Source organism: Somniosus microcephalus, chromosome 34 (assembly GCF_052327205.1).
Source record: "Somniosus microcephalus isolate GS21.2 chromosome 34, FLI_Smic_1.0, whole genome shotgun sequence".
In the NCBI taxonomy this organism is placed as follows: domain Eukaryota; kingdom Metazoa; phylum Chordata; class Chondrichthyes; order Squaliformes; family Somniosidae; genus Somniosus; species Somniosus microcephalus.
In genome coordinates this window covers 16,426,054-16,448,615 of record NC_141020.1, presented here as the reverse complement: position 1 = coordinate 16,448,615, position 22,562 = coordinate 16,426,054, and the positions used below count along the sequence as shown (strand labels likewise).

Sequence of the window (22,562 nt, the reverse complement as noted above, 5' to 3'; positions counted from 1 at the left end):
AAAGGGAACGGGATTCCTAAACTGCGGACAGATCTCCTCCCTCGAGCAGTACATTAGTCGACCTGCAGGGGGCGGAGGCGTTGCACGATCTGGGAAAGAGTAAGGAAATAGATCGGGTAGATGAGCTGAATGTCGGAGGTGCCGTCTTTCGGATGAGATGATAAACCGAGGCCCCGGCTGGCCTCCCAGGTGGACGTAAAAGATCCCGCGGCACTATTTCGAAGAAGAGCAGGGGGAGTTCTCCCCCGGTGTCCTGGCCAATATTTATCCCTCCAGCAACATCACTAAAAACATCGGCCATTATCATGGGAGTTTGCTGTGCGCAAATTGGCTGCTGCGTTTCCTACATTACAACAGTGACTACACTTCAAAAGTGACTGTAAAGCGCTTTGGGGCGTCCCGAGGTCGTGAATAGCACTATGGAAATGCCAGACTTTCTTTTTTTCCTCAAAGTGCTTCACCGCGGTGTAAAAGTAGAACTAATTGATTCTTTTTGTGTGTCATATTCTGGCAATTTTCACATCGGGTTTCACAGTACCTACTTCTTCACCAGATGGGTTAACAAGTCACATTGTCCCTCCGTAGCACTGCTCCCACTAACCAGCGCCAGCCTACGCTTTCAACCTGTTGGGTCTTTTCTTTTAAACCTCAAGGGGACACGACAGTCCTGGCTGCAGTGTACGGACCCGCGGAGGTGAAAGTCAGCAAAGAGATCTTCGACAAGGCCACGCTGGACGTTTTCCTAAAGCCAAAGGTCGGATTGCCGAGTAAGTGGGGGGGGGGGGGGTGGTTTCTGAGAGACGGTGTTGGGGGGAGGGCCTGAGTAAGGTTGCTGGGCGAGGGCCTGGGGAGGTCGCAAGAGGACGAAGGAGGGTTGTGGGGGCAAAGAGGATTGCTGAGGTATAAGAAGGTTGTAGTGAGGATATCGGAGGGTTGTGGGGGCGAAGAGGATTGCTGAGGTATAGGAAGGCTGTAGTGAGGATATCGGAGGATTGTGGGGGCGAAGAGGATTGCTGAGGTATAAGAAGGTTGTAGTGAGGATATCGGAGGGTTGTGGGGGCGAAGGATTGCTGCGGTATAAGAAGGTTGTAGTGAGGATATCAGGGTTGTGGGGGCGAAGAGGATTGCTGAGGTATAAGAAGGTTGTAGTGAGGATATCGGAGGGTTGTGGGGGCGAAGAGGATTGCTGAGGTATAGGAAGGCTGTAGTGAGGATATCGGAGGATTGTGGGGGCGAAGAGGATTGCTGAGGTATAAGAAGGCTGTAGTGAGGATATCGGAGGGTTGTGGGGGCGAAGGATTGCTGCGGTATAAGAAGGTTGTAGTGAGGATATCAGGGTTGTGGGGGCGAAGAGGATTGCTGCGGTATGGGAAGGTTGTAGTGAGGATATCGGAGGGTTGTGGGGGCGAAGAGGATTGCTGAGGTATAGGAAGGCTGTAGTGAGGATATCGGAGGGTTGTGGGGGCGAAGAGGATTGCTGAGGTATAGGAAGGCTGTAGTGAGGATATCGGAGGGTTGTGGGGGCGAAGAGGATTGCTGAGGTATAGGAAGGCTGTAGTGAGGATATCGGAGGGTTGTGGGGGCGAAGAGGATTGCTTGCGGTATAGGAAGGCTGTAGTGAGGATATCGGAGGGTTGTGGGGGCGAAGAGGATTGCTGAGGTATAGGAAGGCTGTAGTGAGGATATCGGAGGGTTGTGGGGGCGAAGAGGATTGCTGAGGTATAGGAAGGTTGTAGTGAGGATATCGGAGGGTTGTGGGGGCGAAGAGGATTGCTGAGGTATAGGAAGGTTGTAGTGAGGATATCGGAGGGTTGTGGGGGCGAAGAGGATTGCTGCGGTATGGGAAGGTTGTAGTGAGGATATCGGAGGGTTGTGGGGGCGAAGAGGATTGCTTGCGGTATGGGAAGGTTGCAGGGAGGGAATAGGAGGGTTTCAGCTCGGTTGTGGCCTGTTTTGTGGTGTGGGTGGGTTGCAGTGGTCAGGGGGGGTTCACTTTCTCCCATTGGGAGTCTGTTTCTGTGAGAAGTTACGGCATGTTTTTTTTTTGTACTGAGAATACAGTCGACTTCCTTTAGACCATTTTTGTAATTTCAGAATAAGGGGCGGGTGGGTGGGGTGCTTGGGTTGACATGCGCTTCCGCTTGCTCCCGGCGAAGAGACTCGAGGTGTTTGGCGCCTTCCCAGATGCTTCTCCTCCACTTTGTGCGCTCTTGGGCCAGGGATTCCCAGGTGTCGGTGGGGATGTTCTTCTCGATCTTCCTTGCTGCAATGCTCCATCTCACCCTCAGTAAGCTCCCCGCTGGAGTGGAGCTAATTTACAGAACAAACGGGAAACTGTTCAACCTCCGTCGCCTCCAGTCCAGATCCAAGGTCGCCCCATCCTCTGTCGTCGAATTACAGTATGCAGACGATGCTTGTGTCTGCGCTCACTCGGAGGTCGAACTCCAAACCATCGTCAACACCTTCACCCGTTTAAATCGGAAATGAGGAGGAATTTCTTCTCTCGGGGTCGTGAATCTTTGGAATTCTCTTCCCCAGAGAGCTGTGGAGGCTGGGTCATTGAATATATTGAAGGTGGAGATAGAGAGATTTTTGAACGAGAAGGGAGTCAAGGGTTATGGGGAGCGGGCAGGGAAGTGGAGTTGAGGCCAAGATCAGATCAGCCATGATCTTATTGAACAGCGGAGCAGGCTCGAGGGGCCCAATGACCGACTCCTGCTCCTACGTCTTAGGTTCCTATGAATCGGGAATGGTTGTCTGTTGCTAAGGTTGCTGTATGTTAACTAGCCTCCTGCAGGTTCTCCGCTCCCCTTCCACTCTGACCCCCTCTGTCCTCGGCCTCCTACACTGTTCCAACGAAGCTCAACATAAGCTCAAGGAACGGAATTTCATCTTTCGCTGAGGCATTTTACAGCCTTCCGGACTCAGCATTGGGATCGACAATTTCAGACCATAACCTCCGCCCCCATTTTTTCGGACAGCAGATGCTGATTTTTGCCATTCCCATTTACACCTCCTCTAGACCCATCTTTTGTTTCTTTACTTGTCCCATTACCACCTCCTTTTGCTTTGTACAATCATCCCTTTTGTCATTTAATCACTCCTGCCTATCACAGACTCTCCCTTTTGTTCTTTCCTCCCATCTCCCCTCTCCCTGCCTCTGCACTTGCTTAATACCCGTCACATCTCCTCTGCATTGGAGAGACCAAACGCAGATTGGGTGACCGCTTTGCGGAACACCTCTGTTCAGTCCGTAAGGGTGACCCCGAGCTTCCGGTCGCCTGTCATTTTAATTCACCGCCCCACTCCCACTCGGACCTCACCGTCCGCGGCCTCTTGCATTGTTCCATGGAAGCTCAGCGCAAGCTCGAGGAACAGCACCTGATTAGGCACTTTACAGCCTTCCGGACTCAATATCGAGTTCAACAATTTCAGATCATAACCTCGGCCCCTATTATATTTTTATATTTTTTATCCACACTTTCGGTTTGTGCCTTTTCCTTTTTCTCTCTCCCACACGGCAGCTGTCTCTCACTCTGCCAACGCATTTCACACTTCACCTAGAGCCATTGTCTGTTTCTAGAACATAACATAAGAACATAAGAAATAGGAGCAGGAGTAGGCCAATCGGCCCCTCGAGCTTGCTCCGCCATTCAATAAGATCATGGCTGATCTGATCCTAACCGCCAATCCACTATCACCGAATATCTCTTAATGTCTCTCCTTTCATCCCCTCCCCCATTTCCCAGCCCCCAAACTGCCTTTTAATCTCTTTCATTTCCTGCCTTTTATTCTCAGTCCTGACGAAGGGTTTCGACCTGAAACGGTGACTCTGTTTCTCTCTCCACGGATGTTGCCTGGCCTGCTGAGTTTTTCCAGCATTTTCTGTTGTTATTTCGGATTTCCAGCATCCGCCGTATTTTGCTATCGCATCTGTAGCCTGTTCTGACGAAAGGTCATCGTCCTGAAACGTTAACACTCTCTCACTCTCTCTCTCTCTCTCTCTCTCTCTCTCTCTCTCTCTCTCTCTCTCCACTGATGTTGCCTGACCCGCCGAGTGTTTCCAGTTTTTACTCCTGCAGGTTTGTTTGGTGCAGTGCCACATGGTGGCAGCGTGCCACCTCCTGACAGTGAGCAGAAGGGCTTCCCCCCCCCACGCTGAGGTTCACTGGCAGCAACTCGGCCCCGATTTAAAGGGGAGTGTGTTGGTTCAGAGAGCGTTCTCGGAGCTAGTCGGAGCCTAGGAACCAGCTTGTATTACTTGCATGTCATTTAATATAAATGGAAGAGCAAATTGGTCACTGTAAAAGAGCTTGTTATTATAAAAAACCACAACAAGATGTTACATTTATGAGGAGAGTTTAATGCAATAACTTGTAGGGGGGTGGGGGGAAGAGACACTGAACAGTTAGGGGAGCTGGCCGAAAACACAGTTCCAAAAAATAAGTATTGTGTTGAGGAAGCTTTTTACATACAAGTTTGCAGACGACACAAAGCTGGGTGGGCGTGTGTGCTGTGAGGAGGATGCCGAGAAACTCCAGTATGATTTGGACAGGTTGGGTGATTGGGCAGAAACATGGCAGATGCAGTATAATGTGGATAAATGCGAGGTTATCCACTTTGGTGTCAAAAACAGGAAGGCAGATTATTATCTAAACGGCAATAGATTGGGAGAAGGGGAAGTGCAACGAGACCTGGGTGTCCTTGTGCACCAGTCGCTGAAGGAAAGCATGCAGGTGCAGCAGGCGGTTAAGAAGGCAAATGGCATGTTGGCCTTCGTAGCGCGAGGATTCGAGTACAGGAACAAGGATGTCTTGCTGCAGTTGTACAGGGCCTTGGTGAGACCACACCTTGAGTATTGTGTGCAGTTTTGATCGCCCTATTTGAGGAAGGATGTTCTTGCCATGGAGGGAGTGCAGCGAAGATTCACCAGACTGATACCTGGGATGGCAGGAATGACGTATGAGGAGAGATTGTGTCGATTGGGCTTATACTCGCTGGAGTTTAGAAGAATGAGAGGGGATCTCATTGAAACTTATAAAATTCTGTCAGGCCTGGACAGACTAGATGCAGGAAGGATGTTCCCGATGGCGGGGGAGTCCAGAACCAGGGGTCACAGTCCAAGGATAAGGGGTAAGCCATTTAGGACTGAGATGTGGAGGAATTTCTTCACCCAGAGAGTGGTGAACCTGTGGAATTCTCTACCACAGAAGGCAGTAGAGGCCAATTCATTAAATATATTCAAGAAGGAGTTGGATATATTTCTTAAGGCTAAAGGGATCAAGGGATATGGGGAGAAGGCAGGGACAGGGTACTGAGTGTGGATGATCAGCCATGATCTCATTGAATGGCGGAGCAGGCTCGAGGGGCCGAATGGCCTACTCCTGCTCCTATCTTCTATGTTTACATACATGCATACAATATACAGCACCGAAACAGGGAAGGAAAAGGAATAGGGAGGGAGCGCGAGAGAGTGGGACAGCTGAATAACGAAGAGAGGGAAGAGGTGCACGCGAGATCGGAGTCGGAGGACAGTCAGGCTGCAGAGGTAGGGAGGGACTAGGCCACGGAGGCGGGTGTAAATGACGAGGATTTTGACGTCGTTGTGTTGTGAGACAGCGAGCCAGCGGCGGTTCAGCGAGGTCCTGTGCAGTGGACGTAGTGCAGGATCGAATGCACCGGCGGAGGTCGCACAGAGTGGCGCTCGAGTCATGTGAGGAGGGGCGCCGTTGGTGAAGTTGAGTCTGAAGGGAACAAAAGCATGGATAGGCGCTAGTGGATTTCCTACTGGTTACCGTCGTGACGAAGGGTTGTTAGTCTGGCGACATACATGCCTTAGAGGCGGCGCAACGAAGGTTCAATAGCTTGATCCCTGGGATGAGCGGGTTGTCCTATGAGGAGAGATTGAGTAGATTGGGTCTATACTCTCGTGTTTAGGAGAATGAGAGGTGATCTCATTCAAACATACAAGATTCTGAGGGCGATTGACAGGGTAGATGCTGAGAGTTTATAGAGTCGATAGAGAGAAACTGTTCCCATTGGCGGAAGGGTCGAGAACCAGAGGACACAGATTCAAGGTGATTGGCAGAAGAACCAAAGGCGACATGAGGAAAAACCTTTTTACGCAGCGAGTGGTGAGGATCTGGAATGCACTGCCTGAAAGGGTGGTGGAGGCAGATTCAATTGTGGCTTTCAAAAGGGAGTTGGATAAGTACCTGAAGGAAAAAAATTTGCAGGGCTACGGGGAAAGGGCGGGGGAGTGGGACTAGCTGAAGTGCTCTCGCAGAGAGCCGGCACGGGCTCGACGGGCCGAATGGCCTATGCTGTAACCATTCTATGATTCTAGGTTGTTTCCCCTGGCTGGAGAGTCTAGAACTAGGGAGCAGAGTCTCAGGATAAGGGGTCGGCCATTTAAGACTGAGATGAGGAGGAATTTCTTCACTCCGAGGGTTGTGAATCTTTGGAATTCTCTGCCCCAGAGGGCTGTGGAGGCTCAGTCGTTGAGTATATTCAAGGCTGAGATCGATAGATTTTTGGATATTAAGGGAATCAAGGGATATGGAGATCGGGCGGGAAAGTGGAGTTGAGGTCGAAGATCAGCCATGATCGTATTGAATGGCGGAGCAGGTTCGAGGGGCCGTGTGGCCGACTCCTGCTTCTAATTCCTATGTTCTTATGGCAATAACTCCACTTATGATTCACGCACCAGTGGTCTTTATAATGAGCTTTATTACAGTGACCAATTTGGTCTTCCATTTATATTAAATGACATGCAAATAATTCAGCTTGGTCCCCAGGTTCCGACTACCCCCGAGAACGCGCTCTGATGTCAGAGAGCAGCACAAGTCCTGGAGTGACCAGCTCCTGCCCTCCAGCCTCTCCGCGCGGCTGCATTGCTGCCCGACCCTCGGGAGCGCCCTGAAACTGCTTCTATCATTCTACCGTAACACAACCTTGGCCTGTGCTCGACAACATGTCGTTTGCACGTTTAGCTGAGGACGCAGCTTCTAATCTGTTCAGCCGTTGCTACAAGCTTTGTTTACAGGGCAGTAACTGCTTAGGCCAAATGTTTACCCTGTTCCCTAGACCTGTTGTTCATATACAGAGACGAGATTTAAGATTTCCCTTTCTCATTTGCTTTCCCACTAAAAATGCTAAAAGAAAGAAATGCTGGGATACGTTGGGGGAAAAATTCAGTTGGTTGCAACTGAACTTGCGCCCGGGCGCGGCACTGCCCACACCTCCCGCTGGCGATGACATCATTGGTGTGCGCAGTGCCCCGGCCATGATCTTCGGGAGCGCCCCCTGACTTACCGCCGGACGCTATGTCCGATGGGGTCGTACCTGCGGCCGGGGAGGCACAATTTAAAGGGGAGGTGCGGGGCGGCCATTTTTGTTGCTGGCCGCCTGCCAGCACCTGCCTGCGCTCCCGTCCCAGACCTCCTGAAACGTCCCCCCTCCCGCGGAGTGCCGGCTGCGCTCCAAGAGCCTGGCACTTCTCTTGAGTGCTGGGCTCTTTTGCCTGCACTCCCGATCCCCGGGAGCCCGGCTGGGCCCCAGGTTGCGCTGCACAAGGCCCCTCCCCTTTAAGAAGGGGAGGAAGGCCTGCAAAACCTCATTGACTTTTTAAATCATCGTAGGACACCGAGAAGTGTAGAAGAACAGAGGGACCTTGGAGTGCATGTCCACAGATCCCTGAAGGTAGCAGGCCAGGTAGATAAGACGATTAAGAAGGCAATACCAGATGGTTTCCTTTATTAGCCACGGCATAGAATACAAGAGCAGGGAGGTTATGCTTGAACTGTATAAAACACTAGTTAGGCCACAGCTAGAGTACTGCGTACAGTTCTAGTCACATTACAGGAAGGATGTGATTGCACTAGAGAGAGTACAGAGGAGATTTACGAGGATGTTGCCAGGAAGAATTTGAGCTGTGGGGAAAGATTGGATAGGCTGGGGTTGTTTTCTTTGGAACAGAGGAGGCTGAGGGGAGACTTGATTGAGGTGTATAAAATTATGAGGGGCCTAGATAGAGTGGATAGGAAGGACCTATTTCCCTCAGCAGAGAGGTCAATAACCAGGGGGCATAGATTTTAAGTAATTGGTAGAAGGATTAGAGGGGAGTTGAGGAGAACTAGGTGGAGCTGGCAATGTTGCAGAGGCACAAGTTGAAAGGTTTTCGTACCGGGTAGGATATGGGGTTTGAAGCTCAGCCCAGGGACCCGAGGTAGCGCACTGTCCGATTCAGCCTGAATGAGGTTGGGTGCAGAGTTTTCTGATGGGAGCCAAATAAGATGCCTTTGGTTTTCCAGATAGTTAATTGGAGAAGGTTCTGGCTCATCAACAACTTGCAGGGCATCCCTGGGAGTATATATCAATATTTATGGGAGGGGAGGGATCCCACACAAGGTTCCCTCTCGGCTGCACAGCTCTCTCCCGGTCCCGAGCAGCCCGGGACTGCCTTTTCCCCTGTTTAAATGTCGTGCATGCGCGAAACTGTGATTGGGCCATGCATCCCAGAAAAAATTAGGGCGCACATTGGTCCCACAGTTTTTATTTTATTTCTTTTTAAAGTCGGCTATTGTGACACACAATAACACCTGGGTTGATATTTTCCTGTTCATCCCAGTATGATGATTCAAGTTATGGGTGAAGTTAGTCTCCGTACTCTGGGAACGGACGGGATCTTGTTGGTGTTGGACTTCTCACCGTGCCTGACGCTGCCCTTCGGTCGCGAGCGCGTCTGAGGCCGTGATTGCTTGACTTGCCCAATTTGTTTCGGGCGCCTGTTCCAGCCCTCCGCTTCATGCCGACCCTCTTTCATTGTTTGCTCCAAGGTGTCGCCGAGAAGAGCAAGGAGCAGATGATCCGAAACACGTGTGAAGCCACCATCCTGACCGCTCTCCACCCGCGATCCTCCATCACCGTCGTACTGCAGGTCATCCACGACTCCGGATCTGTATCCTGACAGCGGTGATCGGTCGGCCAGCCTCCTGCCGTGTCAGCGGGCTGCACTCTAGCCTGAGTCAGAAGGTTGTGGGCTCGAGTCCCACTCCAGAGACTCGAGCATAAAATCGAGGCTGACACTCCCAGTGCCGTGCTGAGGGAGTGCCGCACTGTCAGGGATGCCGTCTTTCGGATGAGACATTAAACCGAGGCCCCGTCTGCCCCCTTGGGTGGACGTAAAAGATCCCGCGGCACTATTTGAAGAAGAGTGGGGGAGTTCTCCCCGGTGTCCTGGGCCAATATTTATCCCTCAATCAACATCACTAAAACAGATTATCCGGTCATTATCACATTGCTGCTTGTGGGAGCTTGCTGTGCGCAAATTGGCTGCTGCGTTTCCTACATTACAACAGTGACCACAATTTAAAAGTACTTCATTGGCTGTAAAGCGCTGTGGGACATCCAGTGGTCGTGAAAGGCGCTATAGAAATGCAAGTCTTTTCTACTGTGAAATGCCCTTCATTAAAAGAAAGACGTGCATATATATTGCGCCCCGCGACATCCCAATGCACTTTACAGCCAACAAAGTACTTTTTGAAGAGTAGTCGGTGTCGTAAAGTAGGAAACGCGGCCGTCAATTTGCTCAGAGCAACATCCCACGCACAGCAAGCTCCCACAAACGTCACGTTTTTAGTGTTGTTGGTTGAGGGCTAAATATTGGGCAGGTCACCGGGGAGTATTCTAATTGTACGCGAGATCTTTAAGCAGTGGCTCAGTGGGTGGCGCTCTCGCCTCTTGAGTCCGAAGGTTGCGGTCTCCAGTCCCACTCCACAGACTCGAGCGCAGTAATCTAGGCTGACGCTCCCAGTGCGGTGCTGAGGGAGTGCCGCACTGTCGGAGGTGCCGTCTTTTGGATGAGACGTTAAACCGAGGATGCAGAAGATCCCATGGTACTATTTTGAAGAAGAGCAGGGGGAGTTCTCGCCGGTGTCCTGGCCCATAATTGCCCCTCAAGCAACATAATTTAATTAAAACCAACAGATTACCCGATCATTATGGTTTAAGATTCCTTGTTTATTTGCGATCTTGCACGGGAGCAAGGCGCCAGACGCCTTTACCTGCCCCCCCCCCCCCCCCCCCCGTCACGGAGGGTGTCTGACAGGAGTTTAAATAACGCAGGGGCTGCTTCCCTTGGCGTCCGAGCGCCAACTGCAAGGGAGTCTTTTCCAGCCCTGTTTATGATGGAAAATATCTAATCCTCTTGTGTGTTTAATCCCTGTGAGTAAGGGAGGCCAGAAATTGTAATTCACCTGCTCTTCGACTTTTGTATCCAGTGAATCAGATGAAAGACTTTACTAATCCACTTTAATAATCCCTTTTACTTTGACAAGATCCATAACAAAATGGTTCAGGATTGTGCTTTTTTTAAAAAAAAAACTGATGAAAAGAAATGATTTCAAAGGGCTTGCAGCTGAGATGTCGTTTCCCCCTGGCTGGAGAGTCTAGAACCAGGGGGCACAGTCTCAGGATAAGGGGTCGGCCTTTTAAGACTGAAATGAGGAATTTCTTCACTCAGAGGGTGGTGAATCTTGGAATTCTCTACCCCAAAGGGCTGTGGAGGCTCAGTCGTTGAGTATATTCAGGGCTGAGATCGATCGATTATTGGACTCTAGGGGAATCGAGGGATATGGAGATCGGGTGGGGAAAGGAGTTGAGGTCGAAGGTCAGCCATGATCTTATTGAATGGCGGAGCAGGCTTGAGGGGCCGTGCGGCGGAGCAGGCTCGCGGGGCCGTGCGGCGGAGCAGGCTCGCGGGGCCGTGCGGCGGAGCAGGCTCGAGGGGCCGTGCGGCGGAGCAGGCTCGAGGGGCCGTGCGGCGGAGCAGGCTCGAGGGGCCGTGCGGCGGAGCAGGCTCGGGGGGCCGTGCGGCGGAGCAGGCTCGGGGGGCCGTGCGGCGGAGCAGGCTCGGGGGGCCGTGCGGCGGAGCAGGCTCGAGGGGCCGTGCGGCGGAGCAGGCTCGGGGGGCCGTGCGGCGGAGCAGGCTCGAGGGGCCGTGCGGCGGAGCAGGCTCGAGGGGCCGTGCGGCGGAGCAGGCTCGAGGGGCCGTGCGGCGGAGCAGGCTCGAGGGGCCGTGCGGCGGAGCAGGCTCGAGGGGCCGTGCGGCGGAGCAGGCTCGAGGGGCCGTGCGGCGGAGCAGGCTCGAGGGGCCGTGCGGCGGAGCAGGCTCGGGGGGCCGTGCGGCGGAGCAGGCTCGAGGGGCCGTGCGGCGGAGCAGGCTCGAGGGGCCGTGCGGCGGAGCAGGCTCGAGGGGCCGTGCGGCGGAGCAGGCTCGAGGGGCCGTGCGGCGGAGCAGGCTCGAGGGGCCGTGCGGCGGAGCAGGCTCGAGGGGCCGTGCGGCGGAGCAGGCTCGAGGGGCCGTGCGGCGGAGCAGGCTCGAGGGGCCGTGCGGCGGAGCAGGCTCGAGGGGCCGTGCGGCGGAGCAGGCTCGGGGGGGCCGTGCGGCGGAGCAGGCTCGGGGGGGGCCGTGCGGCGGAGCAGGCTCGAGGGGCCGTGCGGCGGAGCAGGCTCGAGGGGCCGTGCGGCGGAGCAGGCTCGAGGGGCCGTGCGGCGGAGCAGGCTCGGGGGGGCCGTGCGGCGGAGCAGGCTCGGGGGGGCCGTGCGGCGGAGCAGGCTCGGGGGGGCCGTGCGGCGGAGCAGGCTCGGGGGGGCCGTGCGGCGGAGCAGGCTCGGGGGGGCCGTGCGGCGGAGCAGGCTCGGGGGGGCCGTGCGGCGGAGCAGGCTCGGGGGGGCCGTGCGGCGGAGCAGGCTCGGGGGGGCCGTGCGGCGGAGCAGGCTCGGGGGGGGCCGTGCGGCGGAGCAGGCTCGGGGGGGCCGTGCGGCGGAGCAGGCCATGGTGCTCGGGAGGTGTTAAGAGCTCCGACAATTGGACTGCGATGTGCGTGGTTAGGTGCTGATTGCAGTGCAACAGACGTAGCTGCACACTTGCCATGCAAGCCTTACAAAAGAGTTTGAACCAAGGTCTCTGAGGGTGGCCGACATACTCTGGTGGTCAAGGAGAGTCACATACAGGAAACTTTTTTTTTTTTATCCGGCACCGATGAGACCGACGTGGTGCCAGTTGATCAAAAAGTCCAGATTACAGAGAGGTAAACTTACTAAGGTACGAGAGCCCCGTACACGGCCACAGATCCAGGCGTCCCTGTTGCATGGCCACAGATCCAGGAACCCCGGTTACACGGCCACTAATATGAAGTAAAATTTACCTGAACCTACTGCTGAATTTTGCCGGTTAAGAGAGATTTCCGGTTATTTAGGTGCCGGTAAAAAGAGAGTTTCCTGTAGCAGGATCCCTGTTTGGAAAGCCCAAATGTGAGAATCTTGTTTCCCCCCCCCAAAACAGTGGTTACAGTTTATCAACCAGAGCCACCGCTTCATGGCAACTCACAGATCAAATTCCATTCTTTTACATCCACCTGAGAGGGCAAACGGGTCCTCGGTTTAACGCCTCCTCCTAAAGACGGCCCCTCCAACAGTGCAGCACTCCCTCAGCACTGCCCTGGCGTATCGGCCTGGATTTTTGTGCTCAAGTTGCTGGAGTGGGACTCGAACCCACAACCTTCGGACTCAGAGGCGAGAGTGCTACCCACTGAGCCACAGCTGAAGCATCTGCACGGCTTTAATTTTGAAGCTTGACATGCAGGAAGCGTGACAAATATTCTCTGTGGCGCAGTTTTTGCGACGAGGTGGAAGGGAAATCTGCAACAGCAAAGTCTGTTTACAGTATTTAACGCTTTCTCACACGCCCTTACCGTCTTTCTATTCTAACCCACTCACACTCTGGGTGCATGCCATTTTGTGCTTCACGTGTTTTTGAAGTTTACATCGCCAGGGAAATCCTTAACTGACTGGAACAGCTGCTGTCTTGCTGCCTGAACGCAGCCTGCATGGCACTGATGGATGCCGGGCTGCCGATGAACAGCGTTTTCTGCGGGGTCACGTGCGTGATCGACTCCAACGGAGACATTCTTTTGGACCCAACGACCAAGATGGAGAAGGTTAGTGCTGCGGAACCCCAGGGCAGCAATGCCCCAGCTGGCGTGGGCAACGCGCCCGATTAAATTCAGAAGATCTCCTCGAAGCGTTGGGGGGGGGGGGGGATATGCATCTGCATTGTATTGAGGAATTGGCATTTATATCGCATCCTTGGGGCATCCCAAAGCGCTTCATAGTTAATGAATTCCTTTTGTGGTTGCTGTTGTAATGTAGCAAATGCGGCAGCCAATTTGCGCACAGCAAGCTCCCACAATCTGCAAGTGGATGAATGGCAAGGCCTTCTGTTTTTTCAAGGTGTTGATTTGAGGGAGAAATTCTGGCCGGGACATTATCCCCCTGTCCTTTCAGTTCGTGCCACGGGATCTTTAACAGAGCCTGGGTTTAATATCTTGCATTTCTATAGCGCCTTTCACGGCCTCAGGGTATCCCAAAGCGCTTTACAGCCAATGAAGTACTTTTGAAGTGGAGTCACTGTTGTAATGTAGCCAATTTGCACACAGCAAGTTCCCACAGACAGCAATGAGATAGCGACCAGATAATCTGTTTTTGTGATGTTGATTGAGGGATAAATATTGGCCCAGGACACCGGGGAGAACTCCCCCTGCTCTTCTTTGAATTAGTGCCACGGGATCTTTTACGTCCACCCGCGAGAGCAGACGGAGCCTCGATTTAACGTCTCATCCGAAAGACGGCACCGCTGACAGTGCAGCACTCCCTCAGTACTGCACTGGGAGTGTCAGCCTGGATTTTTGTGCTCAAGTCTCTGGAGTGGGGACTCGAACCCACAACCTCTGACTCCGAGGCGAGGGTGCTGCCCACTGAGCCAAGCTGGCACTTCAGTTACACCGGCGCAAAGGTTTACCTGTAGAGCAGCCAATCCCTTGGGGAAACGGGTGGTTTAATCAGCGCTGGTGAAAGTCACTCATCTCATATGCTACTGCCACTAAGTTCACAGTGGGGGAAAGCCCCCTGTCTAATTCCTGGATGTATTGTTTCAGGAGGCGGCCGCTGTTCTCACCTTCTCCATCGACAGTGTTGAGAAGCAACTGCTGATGTCGTCCACAAAAGGGTCATATTCTGTGGAGGAGGTACGTGTCTAAATCTCTCGTGGCCTTTTCATAAGAATTTGGAGCAGGAGCTGGAGTCGGCCATTCGGCCCCTCGAGTCTGTTCCGCCATTCAATAAGATCATGGCTGATCTTCGACCTCAACTCCACTTTCCCGCCCGATCCCCATCATCCTTGATTCCCCTAGAGTCCAAAAAAACATCGATCTCAGTCTTGAATATACTCAACGACTCAGCATCCACAGCCCTCTGGGGCAGAGAATTCCAAAGATTCACCACCCTCTGAAGAAATTCCTCCTCCTCTCAGTCCTAAATGGCCGACCCCTTATTCTGAGACTGTGGCTCCCTGGTTCTGGACTCTCCAGCCAGGGGGAAACAGCCTCTCAGCATCTACCCTGTCAATCCCCCTCAGAATCTTATGTTTCAATGAGGCCACCTCTCATTCTTCTAAACTCCAGAGAGTATCGGCCCATTCTACTCAATCTCTCCTCATAGGACAACCCTCTCATCCCAGGAATCAATTTTCATTTCACCCCCCACCCCCCCAGGTGCTGACGCACCCTGGTGCCAGCCACACTCTCCTACCTCAGCTGAATGGCCATAGACTCTCACAATAGGATTGCAGGTAGAAGGGGTACAGACACGTACAACGGGAGGGAAGCGGAGTTGACAGCCCCACCTGTACCGTCCAGGTCTGTCTCACCTGCCGGCGAGTGGCTCGCCTCCTAACATAGAAACATAGAAGATAGGAGCAGGAGTAGGCCATTCGGCCCCTCGAGCCTGCTCCACCATTCAATGCGATCATGGCTGATCATCCAAATTCAGTACCCTGTCCCTGCCTTCTCCCCATATCCCTTGATCCCTTTAGCCTTAAGAAATATATCTAACTCCTTCGTGAATATATTTAATGAATTGGCCTCGACTGCCTTCTGTGGTAGAGAATTCCACAGGTTCACCACTCCCTGGGTGAAGAAATTCCTCCTCATCTCTGTCCTAAATGGCTTACCCCTTATCCTTAGACTGTGACCCCTGGTTCTGGACTCCCCGGCCATCGGGAACATCCTTCCTGCATCTAGTCTGTCTAGTCCTAAGTTTCAATGAGATCCCCTCTCATTCTTCTAAACTCCAGCGAGTATAAGCCCAATCGACCCAATCTCTCCTCATACGTCATTCCTGCCATCCCATGTATCAGCCTGGTGAATCTTCGCTGCACTCCCTCCATGGCAAGAACATCCTTCCTCAGATAAGGCGACCAAAACTGCACACAAAAGGTGTGGTCTCACCAAGACCCTGTACAACTGCAGCAAGACATCCTTGCTCCTGTACTCGAACCCTCCCCAAAGCACCTCCACCACCTACAAGGCACAAGTGTGATGGAATACTCTCCACTTGGCCTGGATGAGTGCAGCTCCAACAACACTCAAGAAGCTCGACACCATCCAGGACAAAGCAGCCGACTTATTCGACACCCCATCCACCACCTTAAACATTCACTCCCTCCACCACCGGCGCACCGTGGCTGCAGTGTGTACCATCTACAAGATGCACTGCAGCAACTCGCCAAGGCTATTTTTCTTCTTTCATGGGATGTGGGCGTCGCTGGCATTTATTGCCCATCCCTAGTTGCCCTTGAGAAGGTGGCATCACCTCCCAAACCCGCGACCTCAACCACCTAGAAGGACGAGGGCAGCAGGCGCATGGGAACACCACCACCTCCAAGTTCCCCTCCAAGTCACACACCTTGGAAATGTATTGTCGCTGGGTCAGAATCCTGGAACTCCCTCCCTAACGGCACTGCGGGTGCACTTTCAGATACTTATTATCTGGTAATATTTTTTTTTTAATTGTCAGCTTTTCACATTATACATAGAATTTACAGAAACAGGCCATTTGAACCAACGGGTCTATGCTTCACACGAGCCTCCTCCCACCCCTCTTCATCTCACCCCATCAGCATAAGCTTCTATTCCTTTCTCCCTCTTGTGCTTATTTAGCTTCCCCTTAACTGCAATTATATAGGGCCCTGGTGAGACCGCACCTGGAGTATTGTGTACAGTTTTGGTCTCCTTACCTAAGGAAGGATATACTTGTCATAGAGGGAGTGCAACGAAGGTTCACCAGACTGGTTCCTGGGATGGGGGGGATTGTCCTATGAGGAGAGATTGAGTAGACTAGGCCTATATTCTCTAGAGTTTAGAAGAATGAGAGGTGATCTCATTGAAACATACAAAATTCTTACAGGGCTTGACAGGGTAGATGCAGGGAGGATGTTTCCCCTGGCTGGGGTGTCTAGAACCAGGGTACACAGTCTCAGAATAAGGGGTCGGCCATTCAGGACTGAGATGAGGAGAAATTTCTTCACTCGGAGGGTGGTGAATCTTTGGAATTCTCTACCCCAGAGGGCTGTGGAGGCTCAGTCGTTGAGTATATTCAAGACAGAGATCGATAGATTTTTGGAATCGTGGGATATGGGGATAGTGCAGGAAAGTGGAGATGAGGAAGAAGATCAGCCATGATCTTATTGAATGGTGGAGCAAGCTTGGAAGGCTAAATGGACTAATCCTGCTCGTATTTCTTTAGTTATTTTCTTAAATGGATCTGCTATTGGCTGCGACTACTCCATTATAAATACTTGCATCTACTTTTATAATAACTTGTAAAGTTACACTGCAATTGGACACCTCTCTCTCTCTCCACCCCCTGCCCCCCAACATCAAATGAAGACAAAATGAGTAATGGGACCAAATGGATAGCTCTTGAAGAGTGTGGGTTAAATGGCTTCCTTGTGTACTGTAAGAATCTACACTAACGACCTGGATGTGCCTATTAGACTACCTCCCCTCATGGAGTACTAGTGCTGCGGTCTTCAAGGACAGGCCAGGTTGAACACCGCTCCATCTCAGCATGCCGTGCTGCAGGCTCATTCCTCATTGTCCCCGTGAGCAACCCCCAGGGGAGATCTAGTTTTGGGAGCGAGGCCATATCTCCAGCTTGTCCGCGCCCTTCTCCTGTGCGCCTTGCAGGGATACAGTTCCAGTGGGGCACCAGACACCTTCCTGCGCCGCTCGCCTCCCGTGGTAATCCTTCACCCGTGAGCCTAGAAGTGGCGGCGAGGTTATCCACTTTGGTGGCAAAAACAGGAAGGCAGATTATTATCTGAATGGCAATAGATTGGGAAAAGGGGAAGTGCAACGAGACCTGGGTGTCCTTGAGCACCAGTCGCTGAAGGTACGCATGCAGGTGCAGCAGGCGGTTAAGAAGGCAAATGGTATGTTGGCCTTCGTAGCGAGAGGGTTCGAGTACAGGAGCAAGGATGCCTTGCTGCAGTTGTACAGGGCCTTGGTGAGACCACACCTTGAGTATTGTGTGCAGTTTTGGTCGCCTTATCTGAGGAAGGCTGGTCTTGCCATGGAGGGAGTGCAGCGAAGATTCACCAGACTGATACCTGGGATGGCAGGAATGATGTATGAGGAGAGATTGGGTCAATTGGGCTTGTACTCGCTGGAGTTTAGAAGAATGAGAGGGGATCTCATTGAAACTTAGGACTAGACAGACTAGATGCAGGAAGGCTGTTCCCGATGGCAGGGGAGTCCAGAACCAGGGGTCACAGTCTAAGGATAAGGGGTAAGCCATTTAGGACAGAGATGAGGAGGAATTTCTTCACCCAGAGAGTGGTGAACCTGTGGAATTCTCTACCACAGAAGGCAGTTGAGGTCAACTTATTAAATATATTCAAGAAGGAGTTAGATATATTTCTTCAGGCTAAAGGGATCAAGGGATATGGGGAGAAGGCAGGGACAGGGCACTGAGTTTGGATGATCAGCCATGATCTCATTGAATGGCGGAGCAGGCTAGAGGGGCCGAATGGTCTACTCCTGCTCCTATCTTCTATGTTTCTATTCGACTGTGAGGGCATCACCCTGTACGCTCGCCCGACGTCCGCACACAGACACATCCCTTCCAGCAGGACTCGCTGGGTAGCGATCGGGAGCAGAACCGTGGCTGATTTTCCTGGGGGGGGGTGGCGGGGGGGACAGTTTATTTTAGCCCGGGAAGCCGAGACCAATTGTAGCAACGGCGCTAGCACTGTGAGCGAGATCAGCCAGGGGGGCCGACCCTGGCGGGACTCTCCCGTCCTTGTGTGGCTTGATGCCAGATTGTCACTGCGCTCAACCAGCTGCACGGTCTGTTGGAGAAAGCTGCATGCCGACGGTGCCGGCTTCAGTGTGTCCATCTCTCTGGGAAAACCTGCTTGGGAGGGACACTGGGCACAGACGCCAGTTTGTGCAGATCATTGCACTGTCCTGGTCGAAGGTCAGGCAAGAATTGAAAAGATTAACTTTGGGCACTGGTACTGAACATTAAAACCGGTTATCGACTGGCTATGAACTCTCGACTAAAACCCGTTAATTAGATTGTGCAGCGTGCGTCCGGCAGTAATTGGCACTTTAATGCAAATTCGTTCTATTTGGAGAGAAAGGGCTTCGATTGCCTCGTCTCTCATCTGGAGCCTTCTCGCTCACCTCTTGCTGAATATAAATTGGCTAATTTAAAAAGTAAATCGGATAAGGCAGCAAATTTGTCCAGTCTTTGAGGAGGCATGGTTCCTTTCTGATTGGTCTCACAGAATTTGGAGGGGGGTGGGGGGGGGGCACGGTGCGGGGGGAAGAATTCCAGCTAGCTGGTGTGACCCTCCTCCACCTGAAATCTTTAACACCCACCTGAGAGGGCAGACGGGGCCTGGGTTATCGTAAGACGGCACCTCCGACAGTGCAGCGCTCCCTCCACACTGTTCTGGAGTGTCGGCCTCGATTTTTGTGCTCGAGTCTCTGGAGTGGGACTTGAACCCACAGCCTTCTGACTCCGAGGCGAGAGTGCTACCAACTGAGCCACGGCTAGCACTCAAATTACCTTCGCCCACGAGAGGCATCAGGGAGCTTTTTTTTCTTTATTCCAAATAGTCTTAAGTCCATTTTTTCATGGTGTTGTCTTTGCCTGTCTCCATAAGGCTGTAATGACTCTTCCGATCCAGTATCTGTCGGTTCTAATTGCTCCTAATAATCTACATGCACGTGGGCTGCTTTGCCAGCTGGATCATTTGTAAAGCGCTGCAGGGTCCTGCTCGAGGTGGGCACAGTGTGACGTGTTACCTTTATCACCTCTAGACTTGACTATTCCAACGCACGCCTGTTCTACCTCACGTCAATTTGAGGTCGCCCAAAACTTGGCTGCCCGTGTCCTAACTCGCACCAAGTCCCGTTCGCCCATCACCCCTGTGCTCGCTGACCTACATTGACTCCCGGTTAAGCAACACCTCGATTTTTAAAAATTCTCATCCTTGTTTTCAAATCCCTCCATGGCCTCACCCCCCTCCCTATCTCTGTAATCTTCTCCAGCCCTACAACCCCCCCGAGATATCTGCGCTCCTCTAATTCTGCCCTCTTGAGCATCCCTGATTATAGTCGCTCAACCATTGGTGGCCGTGCCTTCTGTTGCCGAGGCCCTAAGCTCTGGAATTCGCTCCCAAAGCCTCTCCGCCTCTCTCTCCTTTAAGCTACTCCTTAAAACCTACCTCTTTGACCACCTGCCCTAATATCTCCTCATGTGGCTCGGTGTCAAATTTTGTTTGATAACTCTCCTGTGAAGCGCTTTGGGACGTTTTACTACATTTAAAGGCGCGATATAAATACAAGTGGTTGTTGTTCCATTCTCTGCTGTCGACGGGCTCTTGTATCGGTGTGGCTCCAGGGTTCAGTGAGCCGGTGTGCAGGCTTGTTCCTGCCTGACCCCAGCGAGCTGTGTGGTGGCTCACTCTGAAAGCTACGCCGTACAACAGATGGGCTGAGGTGTGAATTGAAGAGGCCCAGTGACTTCCCGAGTCCACATTTGGTGAACTCGATACCGAGCGTACAGACGCGAGCGCATCAACTTTCCTCTTGCTTTACGAAGGTGTAAAAGATTTACAAGGACGATACTCGAACTGAGAGGTTGTAACTATTGGGAAAGACTGAACAGGCTGGGGCTTTTTCTCTAGAAAAGAGAAGGCTGAGGGGGTGACCTGATGGAGGTCTTTCAAGGTTATGAAAGGGTTCGATAGGATAGAGGAGATGTTTCCACTTGAAGGGGGGACCAGAACTAGGGGGCCATAAATATACGACAGCACAGGAGCAAGGATGTCTTACTACAGTTATACAGGGCCTTGGTGAGACCACACCTGGAGTACTGTGTGCAGTTTTGGTCTCCTTACCTAAGAAAGGATATACTTGTCACAGAGGGAGTGCAGCGAAGGTTCACCAGACTGATTCCTGGGATGGCAGGACTGTCGTATGAGGAGAGATTGGGTCGACTAGGCCTGTATTCACTAGAGTTTAGAAGAATGAGAGGGGATCTCAATGAAATGTATAAAATTCTGACAGGGCTAGACAGACTGGACGCAGGGAGGATGTTTCCCCTGGCTGGGGGGTCTAGAACGAGGGGTCTCTGGATACGGGGTAGGACATTTAGGACTGAGATGAGGAGAAATTTCTTCACTCAGAGGGTGGTGAACCTGTGGAATTTTCTACCACAGAAGGCTGTGGAGGCCAAGTCACTGAATACAGGAAACTTTGTGCTATCCGGCACCGACGAGACTGAACTGTTGCCGTTCGCTCAAAACTGCCGGACAAACCAGCGTTAATGTTGAAGCATACGGAGCTTTTCATCTCCGTATCTGACAACAAACACTGTTGCTTAGCAACAGCTTCTAAACAGTCGGCCCGTACCTTGGAAGCGTCTCTCTGAAGCTGTTGCTAAGCTACAGAGACTTTGCAGAGCCTGACTGTTGGGGGAAAAAAAAGCCATGAGAAGAAAAAAAAACTAACAAAACGGCTCCTGATTTTTGCCGGTGGCTCGAGCTTGCCGGACATTTAGCCTCCGGATAACACACAGTTTCCTGTATATTTAAGAAGGAGATAGATGGATTTCTAGACACAAAAGGCATCAAGGGGTATGGGGAGAGAGCGGGAATATGGTATTGCGATAGAGGATCAGCCATGATCATATTGAATGGTGGAGCAGGCTCGAAGGGCTGAATGGCCGACTCCTGCTCCTATTTTTTTTTCTAGTCACTAATAAATCCAGTAAGGAATTCAGGAGCAACTTTTTTGCCCAGAGAGTGGTTAGCATGTGGAACTCGCTAGCACATGGAGTGGTTGAGGTGAATAGTATAGATGCCTTTAAGGGGAAGCTAGATAAGCACATGAGGGGAAAAAGGAATAGACGGTTATGTTGGTGGGGTGTGATGATGTAGGGTGGGAGGAGCCCCATGTGCAGCATAAACACTGGCAACAACAACTTGTATTTATGTAGCGCCTTGAATATAATGAAACGTCCCAAGGCGCTTCCCAGGAGTATTATCAAACAAAATTTGACACCGAGCCACGAGATATTGGGAGGAAGGTTTTAAGCAGCGTTTTAAAAGAGGGGAGAGAGAGGCGGAGAGGTTTAGGGCGGGAATTCCAGAGCTTAGGGCCCAGGCAGCTGAAGGCACGGCCGCCAATGGTGGAGCGATTTAAAATCGGGGGATGCGCAAGAGGCCAGAATTGGAGGAGCGCCGGGATCTCGGAGGGTTGTAGGGCTGGAGGAGGTTACAGAGATCGGGAGGGATCCGTTGGGCCGAATGGCCTGTTTCTGCGCTGTAAATTCTGTGTAATGGTTTTGGGTTAGTCATTCCCCCTGGCCCCGCCCAATGTTCCACATGGCCGCACAGCGGTCTGGAGGTCCCGCGCAGGCCGTTCATCGGCTTTTATATTGAATAAACCGCGCATGCGTGAAACTTTGAACGGGCTGCGCGGCCAGTTAAAGGGACCACGCACAAAAAGAAAATAAGAGGGAACATTGCCCCCTGCCCCCCCCCCCCCCCCTTGATGTACAATTTTCTGATAACACTAGCTGTATAAAGCTGGTGATATTTTATATTGGTAATATTCCCTTCCACGACCTTCAGTGTTTAAACACACGGGCCCCTCCTCTGTGTAGAGTTCTGGGGAGGCGAAGCGCGCTCCCTGATGTTGCTAACGCTCTTGCCTTCTCTCGCAGCTCCAGCAGTGCATTGCAATGTGCCAGAAAGCCGCGGAGAAGATCTTTCAGTTCTACAGGGATTCGGTGAGCAGGAAGTACTCGAAACTGAGCGAGTAGCGACAGGAAGCAGCAGCCTGCAAAAGGGCCTTCAGGGTCAAGTCCTGTCACGTGCAGGACGAGGCCAACAGAGACGTGCCCCGGTGAAGAGCAGCCATTTGCACTTTGCTTGAATCCTGGGCTTCTGCGGTAACTCTTGGTCGAACCTGTAGATAAGCGGGTATCCTGAGCCGGGCAAGTGCCTGGGAGAAAGGAAGCCAATTCTCACCTGTCCCAACATTCTGACTCACTACGTGAAATGTGGCAAACACCAGCTGAGCATGTATCTGGGAGTTGGGAAGAAGGAACCCTTTTTTTAAATAAATAAAATTCAATGTCAATGA

At 52.3% G+C, this 22,562-nt stretch overlaps 1 protein-coding gene across 1 annotated transcript in view; it reads left to right on the top strand.

Moving 5' to 3' along the window:
* exosc5 (exosome component 5) overlaps window positions 1-22,562 on the top strand; it is a 32,749-nt gene extending 10,187 nt beyond the window's left edge. The window contains exons 2-6 of the mRNA XM_085973461.1: window positions 654-767; window positions 8,838-8,959; window positions 12,861-13,001; window positions 13,998-14,087; window positions 22,141-22,562. Of these exons, the coding sequence (XP_085829587.1) occupies window positions 654-767; window positions 8,838-8,959; window positions 12,861-13,001; window positions 13,998-14,087; window positions 22,141-22,239 (566 nt within the window). The 3' untranslated portion in view covers window positions 22,240-22,562. The remainder of the gene's footprint in view (window positions 1-653; window positions 768-8,837; window positions 8,960-12,860; window positions 13,002-13,997; window positions 14,088-22,140) is intronic.